Source organism: Mastigoproctus giganteus, chromosome 5 (assembly GCF_048544385.1).
Source record: "Mastigoproctus giganteus isolate SK-2022 chromosome 5, ASM4854438v1, whole genome shotgun sequence".
Lineage (NCBI taxonomy): Eukaryota > Metazoa > Arthropoda > Arachnida > Uropygi > Thelyphonidae > Mastigoproctus > Mastigoproctus giganteus.
Genome location: NC_143579.1, coordinates 68634796 through 68652814, shown reverse-complemented (window position 1 = coordinate 68652814; position 18019 = coordinate 68634796). Strand labels below are relative to the sequence as shown.

Genomic DNA, 18019 nt, shown 5'->3' with positions numbered 1-18019 from the left:
GACGTGTCAAGAGGATGAATGAGAGGCATTAGCCAAGAAGAATATTTTATTTACAATTAAGGGACAAAAGACCAAGGTGACCAAGAATGAGATGGCAGTACATGATAAAGACCGATGTCATTAAGAGTGAAATCAACGACAAAGAGAAGTACACAGACAGGGCATAGTGGTGATGCTTCATATGTCGACCCGTGGAATGGCGGAACGACGAAAAATGATGATGATGATATATATATATAACATATATAACATATTACATATATTTTTTAAAATACATTATATATATATTTTCACACAAATATACATCATTGCTTGTCTTTTAAAACCCAAGAATTTTTGCCCACCAAACAAAAACAGTCCAGGAATTTGTTGGGAATTACACTGAAGTTTTACTTTTTGAATTCGCAAAAAGTAAACTTTTTTTAGAAATTGTCGATTTCCTAATGCACATTTTACCACAATACACACAGAGGTGGATTTATCGTGAAGCTAATGAAGCTTAAGCTTCAGGGACCCACACTTGCATGGGCCCCTTCCAAGGTCCTGGGAGGGTCCTCTATTCTTCACATGGTTATATGTTTTTATAAAATTTGCAAATGTAAGTTATTTTAACCACAATTGGTTAAGACTGCTGTCTCTTTCCACTCCAATTGCTGATTTGACAGGAAATACTGACATCGACAAAGATAACATAAAACTCAAAAAATACCACTACAATGAGGACTTCGACAAAAAAAAGTGGTTAATGAGTGTCATCAATTCAAAGAGTATTTAAGATTAGTCACTGCACAAGAAAACTTGAAATGCCTTGAACTCTTACAGCTTTCATATGTGAAAGAAACTGACAGATATTTTCCCAAATTTGACAATTCTAAAATTTTACAAGACACTACCAATAATGAGTTGTGAAGCTGAAAGAAACTTTTCTAAATTATGAATAATAAAAAACAGATTTTGATAAAAAATACTAGAGGAAAGACTGAATTATCTTTCTATTCTCTCTCTCTCTCTCTCTCTCTCTCTCTAGAATATGATATTACAAAATCATTATCATATGAACAGGCATTCAAAGAGTAAAAAGTGTAAAAAAATTCAATGTAAAAAGGCAATAAAACAAAAAATGCAGAGGAAAAAAGCATTACAGAGGTGTGTCAGGTAGTTAATTAATAAAAATATTATGTTACTTTTCTGGATTTTGTGATTCTTGTGGTATTTGTCAGCTTTTTTAAATTTGGAATTTATTGTGATTTCTTTTCTCATTCTAAATAAATATTCACTTTCGTACCTAATTTTGTATTCTTTTTCTTAAAGAGGGCCCCAAAAATTGTGTAGTCATCAGGGCAGATCCACAAAAGTTTTGTGAATCTGCCCCTTTTATAGTCAACCCCTTTTTTTATAGTCACTTTTTGTATCTCACGTAGTGAGATACAAAAAGTGACTATAAAAAAAGGGGTTGATTTTTATGGCAAATATATAATTTGTGGGGTCATTGTGGGGTCAACTATTTTTTGTTTTGCATATTGACAGTTATTTATTTTTTTTCTCCTTTCACATATTCTTTCTTGAACACATGAACATTGGTTTGCCACATTTAGTAGGCATATTGTTTATCTTAAGAAAATTATGTTGGGGTCATGCTGACCTCATCATGCATGTCTTGTTTCATATTTTTCAGTATTCTGCTGTCAAAGTATCACATGTCTCGCCTGCTCTGGCAGTTACTTCTCAGTTGTATTCAGAAGTGCAAGGTTTGATATTGAAGTTTTACTGATTTATTGTTGTGAAAAACAGTTGCTATTACAGTTGTTTTATATCATGCATATCTTTAGAGTATATCTAAAGTTTGTATTTTTTTCATTGATAATTAATTAATGAAATCATGAATACAAACTGAATGATTTTTAGCTACTAAACCTTTCAGGGGATAACAGTGAATATGCAGGAAATTATATCAAATGATGAAGAATGTGCAAAACCGAAGATGGTTCCAACTCTGAACTAGAATCATCAGATAATTCCAATACACAGAAAAAACTGTAAAATACTATTGTTGCTTAACTGTTGCTAAAAGGCATCAAGTTACAAGTAGACTTTTTCACTTTTCTTTGATGAAAACAATAAAATATATATACTACCATAAAAAATTCAGAGTAAAATTAAGGGCTGAGAAAATTTTCAAAACTACGAGAAACTAATTGATAAAGAAGGGATACATGCTTTGGACATTTATATTTATCAGTGGTGTTCAGAACCCCAAGTGTCTCTTGAGAGTTTATGGAATTACAGGCCACCAGTATTTCATGACAATGTCTCTAAGATCTAAAAGCCAGTTTAATTTTTGCTTCTTGCAAATCTTAGATTTCATTATAAGAACACAGAATCAGTACAGCTTTGACAAATTAGCTGTTTTCTGATATCATTTTGGAAAATTGTGAAAATGCACATTATTAATGAGTATATGGCAGTTTTGATGACCTTCTGAATCCATTTAGGGAAGGTGCAGTTTCATCCAACATATCCCCAGCCAATTAAGTAGAATATTAAAATGTTTGGAATAAACTATGCATGAACATTTTGTTTAAAGGGAAACAAAACGAAAAAATATAAGCCAGAAAGGATGGTAATGACAGAGCAAAAAATCTGGCATATGTGGTAGTCCATATTACAAAAACTAATACAAAAAGCAATAGAAATGTAATTATTGACAAGTCATATACTTTTTAAGTTTCTACTTAAACACCACCATCCACTTATCAACACTAGAATGCTTCAGTCAAACTGGTCATCATCAGCCATTTTCAATCCACTGCAGGATGAAGGCCTCTCCAGCAACTTTCCAGTTCCTTCTGTTTTGAGCACTGGCCATCCATTTACTACCCAAAAACACACTAATTTCATCTATTCATCTCCGCCTTTGTTTTCCAGGTTTTCTTCTAGCTCCTCTTGGGTACCATTCTGTTATTTTCTTAGTCCATCTGTCATCATGTCTTCGAGCTATGTGTCCTGCCCAAGACCATTTTAGTTCTTTAGTTTTGATAAGAATGTCCTTTACTTGAATTTGCTGCCTAATCCATGTGTTTCTCTTCTTATCTAACAGTCTGATTCCCAATATAATTCATTCCATTCTTCGCTGTGTAGTTCTCAGCTTCTCTTCCATTCTTTTGGTGAGTGCCCAAGTTTCACTTCCATGAGTCATGGTGGGGAGTATACATTGATTCGTTATTTTACGTTTCAGACAAACTGGGATATTGCTCTTCAGTATGTGACTATATTTCCTGAATGCTATCCATCCAAAATTTATTCTTCTCTTGACTTCCAGCCATTTATCATTATTACAGCTGATAACTTGTCCCAGATAAGTATATGACTCCACCTTTTCAATTACTGCTCCTTCAATCATTATTTCCCTTTCCGTGGCATACTTATTCATCATTACTTTTGTTTTAGCCATATTCATCTTTAGTCCAAAATCCTTACTAACTGCGCATAACTGATTAAGATTTTCCTCTAATTATTTGGGATCGTGGCTTATGACCAAAATGTCATCTGCAAATCGTAAATGGTTTAGGTACTCTCCGTTCACATTGACTCCTTTCTGCGACCAGTCTAATCTTCTGAAAGCTTCCTGAAGGGCAGCAGTAAACAGCTTCGGAGATATTGTGTCTCCTTGTCTAACTCCTTTCTCGATTTTAAATTTGCTACTGTCTTTGTCTAGTCTAATAAAGGAGGTAGCACTCGCATATATTTTCTTCAAAATCATAACCAGGGTATGTCTGTCAGGGGCAAAGGTTGATGATGTTGTAGAGCGAATATCATCTTTTAAGGGCACAAAAGGTGATATAGTTGTACACGTTGGCACTAATAATATTAAGAGTAGGAGACCGGCAGAATTACTTAACAAGTACAGGTCACTGTTGAACAAAAGCCGAGAATTAGGGTTGAATTTGAAAGTGTCTGCAATTCTGCCTAGACACGATAGGAGGGAGTATATGATGAGAGCCTTGTCGATCAATTAGGCCCTGGAAAGATTGTGCAAGGCTCAAGGGGTAGAATTTTTTTCAGCCTGGACTGTACTTGTTAAGTACAGTCCAGGACTGTACCTGTTTATTGGGATACACTTAAATAGAAAGGATGCAAGAATATTTGCTGATGCTATCGAGGCAGTGTTAGGTGGGTCGGAAAACTGCTAGCTTGGGGGGAGACAAAGTCCAATAGATTGACAGTAGCCACTGGCAGAGGTGAAAGAGATTCTTGCACTGCTTCTATTAGAATGAGCAGAAGCCTGAAAAACAAGATGCATGATATTTCAGAGACTGCTGGGAGCCATTGCGGTACAAGTAAACACATGGGTTGTGTTAGGGTAGCTAAGAATAGAAACAGGTGCAGGTATACTTGCGTGTACACCAATGCTAGGAGTTTAGTAAATAAATTTGATGAATTTGAGGTATTGCTCAAAACATCAAAGGCAGATATTGTTGGGATATCAGAGACGTGGTGTCACACAGATATAAGGGATGCAGAACTGCAATTTGGGGAGTACAACATCTACAGAAAGGATAGACAGGGTAGGAAAGGGGGGAGGGGTTATGCTATTAGTTAACAAACACATAAAAACCAAGGAAGTGAAGCCAGTTGACATCGCTGGACAGTGCAGTGTTGAGTCAGTTTGGTGTGACATAAGCATTGGGAGCTCAAAATTGAGAGTAGGAGTGTGCTATAGGCCTAATGACTCTGATGAGTATAATAAGAAACTGTACAGGGAAATAGAGTGGGCCAGTAAATCAGAGAGTCTTATAATGGGGGATTTTAAATTCCCAGATATTGACTAGAATTTGTGGGTTGGTCACTCACACACTAGCAAGGCTTTTGTGGATTTATTGGATGATTGTTTTCTACATCAGCATGTTCGGGAGGCAACTAGAGGGAGTAATACTCTTGATTTGATTATCAGCAGTGATTCTTCATGCATTAAGAATCTGCAGATAAATCAACCACTAGGTGGCAGTGATCACAGTGTGCTGAAGTGGGATTTACTCAAAGAGGTAACTACCATTAGGGGTAAAGGGAAGGGTTATTGCTTCCGAAAAGTCGACTACGATGGACTTAGACAGTATTTAAATTCTATACAGTGGGACCAACTGATGATGTTACCAACAGCAAATTCAAAATGGGAAGCAATCAAAGAACTTATCTTGGAAGCTACTAGGCTTTACATACCAACTAAGAAATATTGTTCAAGGTTTAGGCCAAAATGGATGTCAGATGAACTAATGAGGCGTATGGCAGGGAAGAAAAATGCATGGGATACTTACAAATTAACACATGACACAGAAGCCTATGATAGATACAAGTTGATATGCAACCAAGTTACAAAGGAGGTTAGGCAGGCGAAGGCAGATTACGAGAAATCCTTGGCAAGGGATGCAAAGAAAAACAGCAAAGAGTTCTTTACTTATGTAAACTCTAGAAGGAAGGGGATGAATCAGATTGGTCCACTTGATATTGATGGGTCAACTGTTGATGATCCTGCTCAGGTAGCTAACAAACTAAATGAATATTTTGCATCGACATTCACACATGAGGAGTTATTCAGTGAGGGGAATGCCAGAGGTGTATTCAACTCTAGCAGTAAGCTACAGAATCTTGAAATAACTGGGAGTAAAGTGGAGGAGAAACTGTTGAAGATAAACACAAGAAAGGCACCTGGGGTGGATGGGATCTATCCAGTTATATTAAAGGAGGCAGCAAAGGAAGTAAGCAAACCCTTAGCCATAATTGTGAGAGCTTCTTGGACTCAGGGGAGGTACCCATGGACTGCAGATGTGCAAATGTGACCCAAATTCACAAAGGAGGATCAAAGGGCAACACAAGTAAATATAGACCTGTTCGTTTAACTTGTTCCAAGGAAATTAATGGAGGCACTGGTTAAGGAAGCACTGCAGGATCATCAAGACAAGACTTCGGATATAGCTCGGACACAGCATGGTTTTGTTAAGGGGAAGTTTTGTCTGACCAATTTGATTGGATACTATGTTGTGGTCACAAAGGAACTGGATGCAGGGAATAACTTTGATATTATATATTTGCATCTTAGAAAGGCTTTTGATACTGTTGCACATGGAAGACTGCTGCACAAATTGGAGCAGTGTGGCACTGGAGGCAAATTGCTGCTAGGGATAAATGGTTGGTTGAGTGGGAGAAGACAGAGTGGTAATCAATGGACACTGCTCTTCGTGGACTAATGTTATTAGTGGAGTCCCCCAGGGTTCAGTGTTGGGTCCATTGTTGTTTTCTGTATTTATAAATGATACTGATGATGGTATATCACACTTAATGTCCAAGTTTGCGGATGATACAAAGGTTGGCAGGGTTGTTAAGGATACTAATGACAGCAAGCTGCTGCAACAGGATCTGGAAAGGTTGAGCAGATGGGCTGAGAGGTGGCAAATGAAGTTTAACATTGACACATGTAAAGTACTACATATGGGAAGCAGTAACCCCAGAGTAACGTATTAACTCTGTGGTACTACACTGACAGTGGTAGAGAATGAAAAGGACCGGGGGGGGGGGGGGTACTTGTGCAGGCAGATATGAAGTTTTCTGAGCAGTGCAGACGGTCTGCAAGAGTAGCTCATGGTGTCTTGTCAATGATATAAAGGAATTTTTCTAGCAGGTGATTATCCACTTGTATAAGGCAATGGTCAGGCCACCTTAAGTACTGTATACAGGTCTGGAGGCTTCACTTTCAGAAGGATGTAGAGCTGTTGGAATGAGTACAGTGAAGGGCAACAAGATTAGTGAATGGAACGAAGGGTAGCTCTTACAAAGAAAGGCTTAAGTTTTGTCTGGAGACTAGGCACCCGTGTGGTGATCCGACTGAGGTGTATAAAGCCTTGAATGGTTTGAGTATGCTCAATGCTGATGGGATCCTTCCTCTTGCTTAGAATAATTACCTGAGAGGGCATAAATTCAAATTGAGGAAAGACAGTTGTAGGATAAATGTTCGGAAGTTTGCCTTTAACCAGCGGGTAGTTGATTGGTGGAATAGACTTTCATCTTCTGTTGTGGAAGTTGATAGCCTAAATAAATTTAAGGCTGAGCTGGACAGGTATTTGTAAATAACAGAGGGATGAAATGGGAGTGTTTTTTTTTTTTGGCTGATGCTGCATAAGCTTGCTTTCTTGCATCGATTCGTATGCCAATGCTAAAGTGTTAGATGGAGAGTTTTGCATCTGAACTTAAATTTTACTTTAGATTTTATACTGGACTTGATGAATTTTGTAGATTTTTCAAGTAACATGTGATGATTTTAACCAAAGTCAAGCAGCACTCAACAATATCAAAGAAGCAGACTTGCTGAGTTTTGGGTCTAGACAGCATTCTTTTACAGCAAGATGTGGTGGTTACCCGTACAATGTTATATAAAAGTATAGAACTGTGATTCACTTAAATAACTCTATTATCTAAAAAAAAAAAAAAAAAAAAAAAACCGTATTTTTTTTTTTTTTTTTGGCTGGTGCAGCATAAGCCTCAGGCTTCCTTACGTATTGATGAGGTAAGAAAAAAAATTTTTTATACTTTGTCCAGGCGGTGTATAAGTGCCTAGAAATTTTATACAGTATAGGAATTACAATCTATGGGGAAAAAATTATAATACTTTTTCAGGAGCTGTATATATACAAATCTTGGATTCTAACTCGGTGCTAACATATACATTACGAAAGAAAAAAATGTCAACTTATACGGTACTACAAAGAAAAATTGACGTTGGTTTGTAACGCTTCCAATTCATTAACACTGGAATGGAATAGTATTAATACACATGGATATATGGAAATGAAAAAAGGATGTATCATTAGCAAAAAGGTGGGTGAAGTGGAGTATAATAATAAAAATAAAAAAACAGTATATCCTCTAATCCCATACTTCTTTTAAAAAAGTGAATACATTATACACTTCTTCTTGCATGTCAAAAAATATACTAAACTCCTCTTTTTGGCACTCTTTCAATTTAAATCATTTATTCGGCAATCTAACAGATAACATACGACACTTCGGAAGCATATACATTTCGAAACACACAAACATCGCAAGCCACCTGACGACACATTATGCATTCAATCTGTGGGTAGGAATAGAGCTCGCGAATAGCATGCAGTGTTTCTCAACCTTTTTGTTGCTGGGCACACTTTTAAAACGCTAAAATTTTGCGGCACACTCTGAAAGACGCCAAAATTTTGCGGCACACTTTGAAAGACGCTAATATTTTTCGGCACACTACACATTACAATCACTACTATATTCATATATTCACAAATGGGAAGTTATTTTTTCAAAGGTGAGTATCTGGTGAGTATGGCCTTGGCACACCCAGGGTCCTCAGCTGGATATCATCATTTTTCTCTTTCTTGGTAATTCCCTTCTACCTCTCTCTCTCTCTCTCTCTCTCTCTCAGGGTAACTCGGGAAATTTTTTTTTTTTTTTTTTTTTGGCTGGTGCAGCATAATCCCAGGCTTCCTTGCACCATGTAGCTAATACTAATAATAATAACAATAATAATAAACACCCTAAGACTAACTATAGCGGGCAAGGCATGTCAATCACTTGTACTCATAACGATCAATCGGAAGGGGTACTATATTGTAAAGACTAGCCAAAGATTTTAATATTGGCTAACTTTGCCTCTGTTCTAAAATTGGAAAATGAGTTTCCGATTTTAAAACAGCGGCAAGGTGTTTCAAGTAAAAGAAGCCACTTCCTCCGGAGGTTCACCCATAATCTGGAGTGTTAACTTAATTTTTATTATAAAACTTGGATTTAATATATATATATATATATATATATTTTTTTTTTTTTTTTAATTTGCACTTTCCGCGACACACTTAAAGCATACTAGCGGTACACTGATATGTCGCGGCACACAGGTTGAGAAACACTGCTCAGACTATTATTATTATTATTATTATTATTATTAGCCATATAATGCAAGGAAGCCTGAGGCTTATGCTGCACCAGCTAAAAAAAGAATTTCCGAGTTACCCTGAGAGAGAGAGAGAGAGAGAGAGAGAGAGAGAGAGAGAGAGAGAGAGAGAGAGAGAGAGAGAGAGAGAGAGAGAGAGTCAGAAGTAGAAGGGAATCACCAAGAAAGAGAAGAATGATGATATCCAGCTCAGGACCTTGGGTGTGCCAAGGCCATACTCACCAGACGTGAGCCCCTGGGGTTGCGTAGGAAATATAATCAATGTCCATCACAACAAGCGGTAAAAATCTCGTCAATGATGCATTGAATTTTACACTTCTTCACAACTTGGCTAAATTAATAGGTCTAAGAGAGAGTCGTATGGTTTTCATTTTCTTCGGAAACGCCGAAAATTCAGCAAAACGTCAATCCAACCGAAAAATACACACTCAATTACAGACATAATATACTGACGCCTCTAAGCCTTAGTAGCTCTGGTAGTAAACACACACATATATACCTATAGCACTGCGATTATTATCTTGCAAGTTCAACCAAACCACAAGAGATTCAAGGAATACCCGTGGGCTCCATAACAACGAATGAAAATTAACAACCCTTCGCACCTCTTAGCTCTTCACTACCCCTCCTGCCTAGTGGTCTAAACAGCGATATGATAGTGTAGCCACAGTCTTCGTCCTTCGACCCCGTGAGCAAGTCCTGAGATCAATTTGAGTCAGGATTAGAATTTTAAATGACTTTTTTTCGACCCAGACCACCTTTACCCGAGATTCGCGGTAGAAGGTTTCACGATTCCTAATCATCGTCAGAACCCAGGATTTTTTATCAAGCAAACTTGATAAATCGATCACAGAAATCACACATTTGATAGACAATGCACAACTCACATACATAATTGATATGGTGAAAGCAACAGAAAATAAAGCACCGCAAAGCTGAAATATAATGATGCTTTTACTATCTGCCTTTTTCATGTCAAACAACTCATTTCTTTAATTCAAATGGATGACATCTGCAGGCTTTCTCCATAGTTTTTCGAGCATCAATAAACGCTGTGAGCCCAACTGATAACAATTTTCAATCATAGAAATCTTTCAATCACGTTAAAAGGCAAATCAGGACAGATTTGAAGAAAGAATCTAGTGGTACTTTAGATGGAAAGGAAATGAGCATTCAATTGTTTAAATTTCAATTGCTCGAAACATTTGCTGTTATTTTTTGGAACAGCGCGGAGGATTTTAGACACATCGGTAAATTAGGTATTATGCACTGTATATATAATGCAGTAAATTGTGTTTGTTCAGTGGTCGATTTGCTGTTTGCTGGAAGAAACACCCGAAATTCTGAGGGAAACAACCATGCTGCCCAGGACTAAGACCGACTGACCCACCCAGGTGGTGAAAAAGGTCTCGTTGACGGGATTCGAAACCAGGCCATTTCCACGATTGACAGGAGAACAGCATTTCTACCAACTGTGCTACACAAAAGGGCTATCGAATAGTATCAAGGATTTCACTGAAATAAAGAGCACGTTATGTAGTTGTCGAATAAACGAGGGGAGCAAAGCTATATTACAAATTGGAGCAGAATAGTATTAAGGGTAAGTTGCTACAATGGATAAAAGGACAGTGGGAGAAGGCAGAGGGTGGTAATCAATGGGTGCTGCTCTTCGTGGACGAATGTTATTAGTGGAGTCCCACAGGGTTCGGTGTTGGATCCACTGTTGTTTTGTATATTTATCAATGATATTGATGACAGTAATGGGAGTATGCTACTGCAACAGGATCTAGATAATTTGGGCAGATGGGCTAAGAAGTGGCAACTGAAGTTTAACCTTTACAAATGCAAAGTACTGCATATGGGTAGAAGTAACCCCAAAGAAACGTACCAACTGTGTGGTACTACACGTAAGGTGGTAGAAAATGAAAAAGACCTGGGAGTAATTGTGTAGACAGATATGAAGTTTTCTGAGCAATGCAGACAGGCTGCCAGGGCAGGTCATGGGGTTTTGTCAATGATATATAGGAATTTTGCTAGCAGGGAGAAGGAGGTGATTGTCCCTCTGTATAAGGCAATGGTCAGGCCACGCCTTGAGTACTGCGTACAGGTCTGGAGGCCTCATTTTAGGAAGGACGTAGATTTACTTGAGCGTGTACAGAGAAGGGCAACAAGATTGGTGAGGGGAATGAAGGGATCCTCTTATCAAGAGAGGCTTAAGTTCTGCAAATTGCAGTGGCTGGAGACTAGCCACTTGCGCGGTGATCTGATTGAGGTCTATTAGGCCTTGAATGGGTTGAGCACGCTGAATTCAGATGGGATCCTTCCACAAAGATTTCCGTGTGGATACAACGAAGAGAACATGAGTTTTGTATTTTCCTCCCCCTCTCTTCCATAAACATTCTATGATGGAAGACGATCTCCCTAATTACTGCTCCTACGGAAAAACAAATCTCACCTTCGTGCTCATCGCCCCTGAAAACCCCTAGGAGAAAGTTGTTCCGGTCCTCTAGGGGTGTTTTCTTGAATAGATGTTCCCTTCCCCACACCCACATCAAAGTGTGGAACAGCCTAAATCTTCTTTAGGGCATAGAAATTGACAATGGTCTAAGAACTTGTAGCGGGTGCCTTTCTATACAAATAACAAAGCCCTATCGTAACAACATCACACAGTCTCGGAAATCCGAACTTACCTCGATTATCCGAAATTATCCCAAAATGCAGGGAAAAACTGACAAAGCCCAAACTACAACTCAGCAAACCAGCAAGGATGACATTACAGTCATAGAGCATCACGAAGAGCCGGCGAACCGCCGCGTGGGAGCTTCTCTCTGCCATAAAAAAAAATTATAAGCCTGCTATTCTTAAGTTGGTGTGGGAAACCCGCCCGCAAACTGACATGAGAGAATTACAAGAAACCCATGCATCGCAGCGAGTTTCGACTGAGGAGAAACAAGAAGATACACCATTAGACCCAAGCCTGCCCGAGGGCACTGACTCTGAACAAAAATTGATCCTGCGAACCGGCCTTGAAAACCTATTCAAGAAGCAGAGTAGCAGAGTTACCACAGGATTAAGAGCGAAATAGTTTCCCTGTGGGCTAAACTGGAAACAATTTTGGACCAAATCCGTGGAAAATGAAAAAATAACGGCCAGGCTCAATGCCTATCTGGAAAGTGGGGTGAAGAAAATGCCATAGCGTGTTCCTACAAGCGATGAGGACAAACACTGCCAAAGCAACAAACAATACAAAGCCAGAGGCAAGAAAGGCACTACTCCCCAAACCTCACCTAGTAGTTCTTAAACCCACTCCTCCGGAAAGACACAAAACCAGCGAGGCAGTAAAAAAGACAGTGATGGACTCCCTGACCGAGAACTTCAGGACGGCCAAAATAAAATCGATACGAAAACTCGCATCAGTGGGTGATTATCGAAACAGATTCCAGAAATGACGCAACCTTATCTTGAGTTATAGTAAAATACCAACACTTGGCGTCATGGCAGAACCACCCAGGAAGAAAGCACCCTCCAAAGCCATCTATGACGTAGACAAAGACCTTTGTCCAGCCACATTCTGCGATGAAATACAAAGACGCAATCTGCAACAGGACATACCTATCCAAGACCTGGCGAGTGGTATTATACCTAAATATCAGACAAGAAGCAGGTATGGCAACTCCATAAACTGGTTTCTAGAGCTTACTCCAGACGCATGGTAGATTCTCACACGGCAGACAAGAATATTCATAAATTGGGGATCGCACCGGTACAGAGAGCATGTAGCAGTACCAAAGTTCTTTGCCTGCTGTCGCTTCTGGCACACAACCCACACATGTGCCCAAATCTTGACTTGCAGCCATTGTGCAGAGAAGAGGCACAACTTTGAAACTGCCCCAAGGAGGAAAGAGAACCAACGTGCGCAAACTGCAAAAGCTTGAAACTTCCACACACCCATTCCATTCGTGACAGTAAATGCCCAGTAAGCGTTAAAGCCAAGAGTACCCACCAGCAGAGAATTGAATATCGGAATGCTGCCTAAACAATATAACCACAAGTTCATCAAGTTCATGTGGTTCAATGCGCAGCGGGCCAAAGCTGTGGCAGGCCAGATACGGAAAAAGGCAGATGAAGTAAACTGCGATATCATACTCATACAACGAAGTGTGGGGATACCCGACATCCTATGAAACCATCCAGGTGGGCGGCGAAACACCCTGAACAGCCATTCTGGTTAGGAACCAAAACCTAACGGTCACAGAGATCTCACAGTTATGCTCGACGTGAGCCTTTTTTTTTTTTTTTTTTTTTTTTTATTATTTTTTTTTTTTTTCCCTGCTGGCTCCCTGGTATGGGCAACCCGGGGCGCGGGATTGCTGGCACTCACTGGTATTGCACTACCTCCAGTGGGTGCGGGATTTCAAGTGCGAATAGCGCTACAGTAAAATCAGACTCAAGTAATTTAACATACTTTTTAAGGACTGCTTTGTAAAGACTATATATTCCCAAGTTCTCAAGGTAGATTTGGGCTTATGCCTGGAAGCTACCCTGAATAAGAACACACTTGCACACACACACATGAGAGTTTAATGTTTGTCAGAGCATATAATTATATGTAAATATATCTTGTATATAAATCATGTATATACTTTTATGTATATAATGTTGAGACTATATTGTGTGTAATTAATAAATGAAAAAAAAATGCGCGCTCATCATATTCGCCCTTGGAGATTTCTATGTTCAATCTCTCTACTTTTGACGGGCGAGGACATTCTCCCGGCAACACAATACCTGAATCAAGTTCTGGCAGAGCTCCCACACTCAAAAATTCTAATCTCTGCTGATGTTAACTGTCGCTCCCCCCCCCCCCCTCTGGCGCAGTGCCACTCCAGAGCACAGAGGATCCAGGAACGGACAAAAAATGGAGGAATTCTTGGCAAACAGTGGATTGTCGTAATAATCTGTCCAAAAAATCTTCCAACTTTTGCCTCTACATTCTAGGAGGCAACTCTGGACGTTATCCTTTCAACAAGATCTCTCGCTGGCTGTATAACGGACTGGAAGGTCCAGGAACGTTGGACCACATCCGACCACCATGAGCCCATCAGCAACTATAAGCTCAAGAGATAAGCTGTGGAAAAGGCAGAGTGGAACGTGTTTGAGGAGTGATCATTACAAACGGTCACAGAGACTGTCGACTGAGCTCTACCAGACCCAAACCCTTGACCTCCACCAGAGTGCAATCACAACGCAATTGTAGACACAGCAAACCAGGCCATTAAGAGAAAATCTCCACAACCATGGGCCGTTCCCTGCAGCTCTAGGGAACTAGATGCCCAGCGCAGAGAACTCAACCAAAAGAGACGAGCATACCAAAGAGCCAGGAGTTCCTGCCCCTCCAGAATTGGAGGCCCTCAGGCAATAATACCGGGAAACCAGAAATGCCTACACCGCAATGATCAGGCAGTGGAAAAAGCTATCCTGGGAGCAACTGGTCTCCACGGTGGTAAACTCAGACCCCTGGGGAATAGTCTATAAAATCACAATGAACAAACGACCCAGAGGTGAGGTGACACCCTTTACAAGGACACTCCAAGGAAGCATGACAAAAAATTGGAATGAATCGGTTAACAACGTTCTAAACACCATATTCAAACCCTGGACAGCAAAAACTCCCCTGAGCAAGAGCAAATCTGGCAGGAGGGTGACACATATTGCACCATCCTCACAGAGGCACCCTTCATGCAACTGGAACTAATATCTGCAGTCGGGAAACTAAGAAACAAGAAATCACCAGGAATGGATATGATAGAACCTGAAATAGTCAAAAAGGTGGCAGAGCTTGCCCCAAATCTTCTCCTGGACCTGTACAACCACTGTCTCCAAACCGGCTAACAAAAAAAAAAAAAACTATTATATTTAGGCCACCCAAATAATTAAATTCATCTGCGGTGCTGTGTCTTATGTATGTTAATTGTGTGTGTTCTATGGTCGATTTGTCTGTTTGCAGGACGAAAAATCCCAGTTTCTGGGAAAAAATCCTTGCTATCTATGCCTGAAACCCACTAACTCAGCCATGGAGTGAAAAAAGCCCATTCAAGTTCCTCGCATCATCAACGGGATTCGAACCCGGGCCTTTTCCACTTGGTGTGTGGAGGACGGTCACGATACCCTAGTGCTACCTGCGCAGACACATCATCCCTCTGTGGAGGTGTGTGTGTGATTGTGTGTGTCCTGATATGAAGGGTGGCTCCTAGACACAAGCCCATCTCCACCTTTTACTCCTGAGAAAGCTCAGAACGTCTGCAAGACAGGCCTGAAAAAAAGAGCATTATGTCAGGCCATTTTGCCACCAGGGATTAACTAACACCTGGATCCACCATTCTCTATGTGTGCTGTAATGCACAAATCCTGCACCTACCGGAAGTAGTGCTATACTGGTAGGTGCCAGCAATCCCGCCCCCAAGGCTGCCCAAACTTGGAGGCCAGCGAAAAAAAAAAAAAAAAAAAAAATTATTAATAAATAAAAATAAAAATAAAATAAAAAATAAAAATAAAATAAAAAATAAGAATAAAAATTTTCCAACTAAGAACAATGTACACTGGTTGAAAAAAAAAAAAAAAAAAAAAAAAGCAACATTATACGATTATTTACATGCAAATAGCAAATACATACACTTACATTAACTTAACACTTAGAAACATTAACATTAACATTATCTCCATTTTAGAGTCCATCCACAAATGCAAGCCTGAATTGGGTGTCCAGGAGCAGAAGATCATCTCGCTGTAGACAAGAAACATCCTATAAAGATGACATTACACGAAGTGTTCTGTCGTCAAATGTGCAGCACTTCCCTTAATTGGTATCCTGCAATAGATTTCTTAGCTCCTGTCTTCTTTTAAAAACTTTGGCAGAGAATTCCTGAAGCAAAGCAAAGATGTCCCACCTCTGAACCAAGAGAGGTAAATTATTCTCCGTGAGGTTTGGCAACCTATTTAGTAATTCCTGCCTGTCTGAAGTATACAGTCCGCATTCAAGGATGACATGTCTCCAAGATTCCACCTCACCGCACGAACAGTAGGGGTCAGGTTCTAATCCTCTTTCAAATAGTTTGGCCCTTAAGCCATGTCCAGTGATTAAGTAACTCGTGGTCATGGTGGGAGCAAACCAAGACGACACCCTCCTGTCCATTGCAAAGCTTACGGCTGGAATGAAGCCTCTTGTAATGGTTCCATACTCACTCAAATCCCAACGTTGCTGCCAGCAATTCACAAGCTCGCCCCAAATTCTACGTTTTTCCTCCTTTATGTTGTTATTTGGATTAGAGGTTATATTCAATATTTGTAACGCCCTTCCCTTCTTTAAGTTATATACAATACCTCGGAAAATAATGTGTAAATCCAAGGGGATGGTACCTGCAATAACCTGTAAGGCATTTGTCGACACTGTCCTTGGAGCGCGTATAACTGTAAGCAACATTGTACGTTGCAGGGACAGAAGCTTGGCTTTAGTTGTAACCTTGGTAGCAGCCGCAAACCAAATACCAGCACCATAATCTACAATGGGAAGAAATATCGTCTTGTAGTACAATACCAGAGTTTTTTTGGATAAACCCCATTCCTTGCGGGAAATTCTAACAACTGCAGCTACGAATTTTTTGATTTTTTCATTGATTTTAGTGACATGTACATGAAACCTGAGACGATCATCTAAAGTTAAACCCAGATATTTGGTGTTCTGTACATATGGAATTTGAGTACCATATAGGGTTACCTTTGGCGGCCTTCCATAATCGAAGTGGTGTTTAAACACCATGAAATTGGTCTTGGTGACAGAAATCTTTAGTTTATTCAAACCCGCCCATGCCACTAAATTATTCAAAACTGACTGAATTTTTTGTTCGAGAATTTGTCTTGATCCTCCCTGCACCGCCACCACCAAGTCATCTGCATATGCAACTTTGATGAACTCATCGCTATCCTTCGTGAGCCACTGGTCTAGCACTGCATTCCAAAAGAGAGGTCCCAAGACTGAACCCTGAGGGCATCCTCTTGAAACGGTAGTCGTGTATGATAAATGCTTTGCACATACTCTAATTTGTCGATCCTTAAAGTAAGATCTGAGGACTCTGAACAGGTAGTCATCACACTTTGCCAGTTGCAGTGACCTGAGAGCACTCTCCCACCAAAGGGAATCGAAAGCGCCCTCAAAGTCAATAAAAACAGCAAGAACATATTTGCTGTTTGCCTCCTGAATGTAAGTCAGCAGGGTTGAGATTGCGTCCTCAGTGGAACGTCCTTTTTTGAATCCAAACTGGCAATCAGAGGAGAGATTATGTTCTGTAAATAATTTAAAAATCCTTGGGGCAATCATCCTTTCAAATAATTTGCCAAGATTTGCCAATAAAGAGATTGGCCTGTATGCTCTGGGGTTTGTTTTTGGCTTTCCCGGTTTATGCAAGATTTTTAAGAGCGCAAGCTTCCATTCGAGAGGGAAAAGCCCTTCTAGCAGGCATTTATTAAATAAGTTTAATAAAATCTCAGGGAAGAATTCATAAAATTTTCCAATTACTTGATTCTCAATGAGGTCAATGCCAGGACATTTTTTATGGTTCAATTTAGCTACTGCAGCACCTAGCTCAAGCATATTAAAAATGGCAGTTTCGGTTGTCCCCTTATATTCACGATTAATGCGTCTAATTTCCGCTTGATCAGGGCTGTCCATAAACGGCAAATCTTCCGGAAATAGGCTACTCACTATCCCTTCGACCGTAGATTCCCAGTCCGAAGTTTCTTGATTCTCTCTAATTATCGTGTTGTAAATTTCACCACACAAAAGTTTATTTCTTGAAAGCTTATAGATTATACCCCAAGGGTCAGCATTTCCTGTTTCCTTCACCAGACGTTGCCAACAATTTTGCCTGCTATCAGCAATTGCTTTATGGTACCTCTTCCTCAAGTCTCTGTAATCATTTTTCAAAGCCTGAGTGTCTGCGTCCGATAGATGCCTATTCCTTTGGTATGCTTTTCGTGCTTGTT

General features: G+C 39.7%; 1 protein-coding gene across 1 annotated transcript in view; it reads right to left on the bottom strand.

Annotated features, from left to right (window-relative positions):
• Tmem18 (transmembrane protein 18) overlaps positions 1-8045 on the bottom strand; it is a 122782-nt gene extending 114737 nt beyond the window's left edge. Inside the window, exon 1 of the mRNA XM_090373274.1 lies at positions 7927-8045. Coding sequence (XP_090229400.1) covers positions 7927-7968 — 42 coding nt within the window. The 5' untranslated portion in view covers positions 7969-8045. The remainder of the gene's footprint in view (positions 1-7926) is intronic.
• Between the last annotated feature and the right edge of the window lie 9974 nt (positions 8046-18019).